The sequence below is a fragment of the Culex quinquefasciatus genome, chromosome 3, assembly GCF_015732765.1.
Source record: "Culex quinquefasciatus strain JHB chromosome 3, VPISU_Cqui_1.0_pri_paternal, whole genome shotgun sequence".
Taxonomy (NCBI): domain Eukaryota; kingdom Metazoa; phylum Arthropoda; class Insecta; order Diptera; family Culicidae; genus Culex; species Culex quinquefasciatus.
In genome coordinates, this window is record NC_051863.1 from 4,016,489 (window position 1) to 4,021,592 (window position 5,104).

Genomic DNA, 5,104 nt, shown 5'->3' on the forward strand with positions numbered 1-5,104 from the left:
CGTTCGAAGAACTCAGTACGGTGCTCTGCCAAATCGAGGCCTGCTTGAATTCGAGACCACTCTGCCCGTTGTCAACATCACCGGACAGTCTCGAAGCTTTGACGCCGGGGCACTTTCTTGTGGGCCAGCCGTTGAACATGATTCCAGAGCCCGACGTCATGCACTTGAAGATGAATCAGCTCGATCGTTGGCAGAAGATGCAGCGCTACTCCACCGAGTTCTGGAACCGTTGGCGTGATGAATACATCGCGACGTTGCAGCCGAGAGGAAAGTGGCGCGCAAGTGAGGAGAACATCAAGCCGGGGCAACTGGTCCTGGTCAAGAATGACAACGCTCCACCATCCGCCTGGGAGCTGGCCCGTGTCGTAGCAGTTCATCCGGATCGAGCAGGACTAGTTCGGAACGTGACGCTGCGTCGTGGGAAGCACGAGTACCAACGCTCGGTGCAGAAGATCTGTCCGCTTCCGAATTGAGACGCTGTCTCAAGGCGGGGAGGATGTTTGCAGAAGAAAAGTGGCCCACCCCTTGGGCTCAGCCGGCCTACCAAACGCAAACGTCATTGACGCCGTTGCGCGCTTTTTGCCGTTGCGGCAGGAGAAAAGGAGGAAGATGAATAAAAGTTAGTCAGGAAGGAGGCTTTTCAGAGAAAGACGTCTTTTTTATTTTCTCGTGCGCGAAGTCGCTAATCCGCCGGAAAGTCTTCCTTCAATCCCGCGCCACTGTTTCCGACGACGGAACTTGGCCAATTTACGATACAGTCCACTAACAGTACTAAAGCCCTACGTAAATTTTTATGTACAAAGGTAAAAAACACGATTACTTAACCATGTTTGATCACTTTTTTCATTTTTATGCAAAAAAAATATTGACTAGACAACATTTTTTCGATGGATCAACTATGGTCCCCTTGGAACGAGTAGGACCTTTTAAGTCAAAAAGGGCCGTGAAGTTAATTTTTAAAAATTGAATTAAAAATCCATTTTAGATCCTTTGCGGTCGTTCAAAGGGTCATTGTACTCAGAAAAATAAGCTTTATCGTTGTGAACAATAATATCATAAATTAAAGCTTAATTTTAGGACCCAATTCCTTCATTTGCAATTTTTATTTTCTTTATTTTTTATTGACAAAATTAAAAAGTTGCTATATTTCAGAATTTTGAATTTCTAAATTTCTTAATTTTTAATTTCTTAATTTTGAATTCATACCTAGATTCATACCTAAAATTCATACCTAGATTCATACATTTAAAATTTGTCATTTTTTTAATTTCTTGATTATAAATTTCTTATTTTAAATTTCTTTATTTTTACTTTTTTTATTTTTTAGATCATAAATTTGTTATTAAATTTAAATTTTGTTCATATTTTCTATTTTTTTTTCTTCATTACAGTCCAGACTCGATAATCGAGTCGCCACCGTTTTAGCCGCCACATTTGAATTACAAATTCTAAATCATTTTAGAGTAGTTGAAACTAATCTAATCTAATTGGTTGTGTTTGATAAGAGTAGTTAAAAATATACGATTGATTAAAAAAAAGTGATCCAAAATCATTAGGATAATGGAGTCTCAACTGTATTATTCAAGGTATTATTTATTTTTTAAATTTTTATATATTTATCTTTTGTTTTGAAAAAAAAAAACTCCTTGCTTCGACTCTGAGGAAAGTTCCACCTGAAATGAGTGAAAATTAAACTCAGAAGTTATTCATTTTGAGTAAGCGTGCAAGAGTAAAAACGTCAAAACGAAAATTTCACGCAAAACCAGAAGACGCGAGCAAGTTACGAAAATTCGATCGGACGCTAAACCCTTTTAATTCCGGATTATTTCGGTGCAAATCTAGCGTCCAGTGATGGCGGACGAAGGCAACGAGGACAGTTGGTTGTACGGAAAGGCGGACGGTGGTGGTGGCCAAGAGGAAGACGAGCGAGATCCGGAAGGTGGCAAGAAAAATGGCTCCTCCGCCGTGGATCAATCCGCTGAGGATTCTCCGGGAAAAAAGAAGCGCCCCCGGTGCAGCTTCTCCGACGATGAGCACCACCAGCACGACGATAATGCGATGGACTCGAGTGACCTCGTTCCGGCCGAAGACGATGCCGATGCTGCTGGCCGTGGGGAAGAGGCGGCAGATTTCGTGAGTAAACAACACGGGGGTTAGGTATCGAATTGGTCTGACTAATTGGGTTTGGGATTTTTTTTTGCTGTTCCAGCAAGGCGAGGAGGATTCCCATTTGCAGGAGGATGAAGGGGGAGTTCGGAGCGATGGTGAGATGGATTCCGACGATAGTGACGATGACGACGATATTAACGTGGTGATTCGGCCAACTGGACCGAGTTACAACATAATAAAGCCAAGGGGCGCGATTATTCCACCGGTGGCTGCTCCGGCGGCACCTGGTCAGGATAAGGCCAAACAACCGGCGGGCAAGTTTAGCATCGATGAGTTTGAGAGCGTTGGCACCATTAATGGCGTTCCGGCCCACGAGTTCAGCATTGATTCGCTGGAGGAAAAGCCCTGGCGTAAGCCCGGTTCCGATATTACGGATTACTTCAACTATGGGTTCAACGAGGAAACTTGGCGGGCTTACTGCGAGCGTCAGAAGCGCATGCGGATGCACGAGAGTGGCGTTGGACTGCAAGGATTGACCATCAACAATCCGCAAGCTGCGCAGACCCCGAACAACTGGAGAGGGCCACCGCCGCCGCGGAAGATGAACAACGGTATTGACGTGATTGGAGGCATGAACATGCACCAACGTCCGGAAGGGGACATGATGATGCCGCGTCACCCGAAGGAAAACGTTATCCAGGTCATGACCGCTGACCGGCGTGAGTACAGTCGTTCCGCGGCCAAATTTGACTCGATGGGAGCTCCGTTCGGGGGACCGCCCGATTTTTATCAACACGAGGCCGATTACGGTGACTACGGGTACGAGCCAACGCAGGAATCCCAATGGAACCAGGAGTCCCAGTGGCAGCCACATGGCATTAAGACGCTCACGCCAGGTCCTCCGGCGATGATGCAGGGCATGGGAATGCCGCCACCGCACATGATGCCACCGCCGATGTCGATGGGACCGCCCGGTATGGGTGGCCACCACGGAATGCGCAGCCACGAACGGCGTAGCCACGATAGGTCCGACCGAGACCGAAGCCGTCGTTCCCGCGGCGATGAAAGAGAACATCGCCGGGATCGAGATAGGGGCGATCGTGACCGGGAGTCGGCCGTGGTTAAGATGGAAGGTCCGGAACCGAGCCGTCCACGGAGCGAGAAGCCCGAGGACAAGGAGAAGCGCTCCTCTTCAAAGTCCGATCGACACAAGGACAGGTAGGAGGTTATTAAACTGTGAAACTAAGTGTAAAATTAATAATCAAATTAATTCCAGATACCGCGAGAGATCCCGCAGCCGGGAAAAGTCCAAGTCCAGACGGAGGTCGCGTAGCCGCGAGCGGGAGCGCCACAGTGGAGGCGGCGGCAGCAGCAGCAGCAGCAGTCGTTCCGAAAAGAAAAAGTCGCGCAAGGACAAGGAGGAGAGCGAATGAGAAGGACGGTTTGTTTGAGTTGAATTCTTTCCGTAAAGTGTTTGAACAGAGTAATAACAAAATATCGATAATTGTGGTACAATTAAGTTGGATGTAATCTTACGTATCTTGCTCTAATATACCAATGATTTAGAGTGATGAAGGTTCACAGGACAGGTACGATTTTTCAAAAAGATTTGGTAGCTTGCACAACGTTTCTTTACTTGGTTCGATACAAGTTATTTTTCCATGGTACGTTAATAATTTTCTTATCAATCTCTACACGGGAAACCGTTACTTTTTTTTCTATCAAATCGTATGTGAAAGATCGGAATTGGCCTGTAGTTTTCCAACTCTTTTTTAGAACTAAAAGAAAATTCTTGCAATTTAAGCATAACAAAAAAAAACTAAATTTAAACAATGTATGTTCCAAAAGGCCGTGGAATTCCTAATAAGAAGTGCCCTTCTCAATTACGGAAGTGTCCTGCTTCAAATCGGATCCCAGGCTTAACCCGACATAAAAAATTGATGAAAGAATTTTCCTCTACCAAGATCCGCGGGTCAATTAGAAAGAAAGCGAAAATTTTGGACTTAGGACACGAGAGCTACATCATCTCCGCTTCAAGAAGCCCATACTGCGGAATGCGTGAGATAATTGCCGCGCACATGATGGTCACCATCAAGGTGACTCCAGGTACGATGGCGCAATCGCGTATTTGCCACTGACAGCCAACTACGCCTTCCACCACATATCGTCTCCCGTGCTCGACGTCGGAAACGGGATGCCGTATTTGGGTCTGATTTCCGGAGGCACGTGCATTCCAAGCTAGTTAAACAGCCATGTAAACTTTCGCTATGCGTATCTGCGAGTTTCTGTTTTAGGAGATATTTAAAAGGAGGTAAGTAACCTTGAAAATAGTATTTTTTTTTCTCGATTTTCACCTACAAGATGTGTTTGAAAAATGAGAAGATTTCTGAAAAAAATCTGTTCGAATATGTAGTAGAACTTCATCTTTGATGGAATATAAAATGATTCTAGTCTTGGAAATTCAATTATGAGATGGGTTGGGAAACAGCTAGATTTCCTTTTATAATGTTATGCATGTGCTTGAACTTCATATCCGTGTTAGGGAAGCGCTTTTTCGGTGGCCAATTTTATTAATACAGTAGTTGTTCGGTAACTGGGCGTTGTTTAACTGGGCATCTTTTAAACTGGGCGTTTGATAACTGGGCCGTAGCCCAGTTAAAAAGCAGACAAACGTCAAAAAACCAAAACAAACCGAAATAACCAAGGGGTGAATGGATGCAAAAATCATGTTTAGTAAAAAAAAAACTTTTTTCAAACTTTTATTTAATTTCAAGTTACAAAAAAATATGAAAAGTTACCATTGTAAATACATTTGATAAACTATTATTTTTTTTATTTCATCAGGAAAATATTCTGCATCGGTGGTCCCCTCGTTATTTTTCGTTCAGCCCAGTCAATGAGCAGCATTCGGTTACTGGGCTACGTTCTCAGCCCAGTTACCGAACAAGTACTGTATTTGGAAGGCTCAAACCGCAAATTCTCCCTAATTTAACAA

General features: G+C 44.4%; 1 protein-coding gene across 1 annotated transcript; it reads left to right on the forward strand.

Annotated features, from left to right (window-relative positions):
• Positions 1 to 1,716: 1,716 nt before the first annotated feature.
• LOC6044751 (pre-mRNA 3'-end-processing factor FIP1) lies at positions 1,717 to 3,695 on the forward strand. Its single transcript, XM_038264635.1, has 3 exons — positions 1,717 to 2,133; positions 2,210 to 3,327; positions 3,386 to 3,695. Exons 1-3 carry the CDS (start codon positions 1,852 to 1,854, stop codon positions 3,540 to 3,542), a joined length of 1,557 nt encoding a protein of 518 aa, XP_038120563.1. The 5' UTR covers positions 1,717 to 1,851; the 3' UTR covers positions 3,543 to 3,695.
• The last annotated feature ends 1,409 nt before the right edge of the window (positions 3,696 to 5,104 follow it).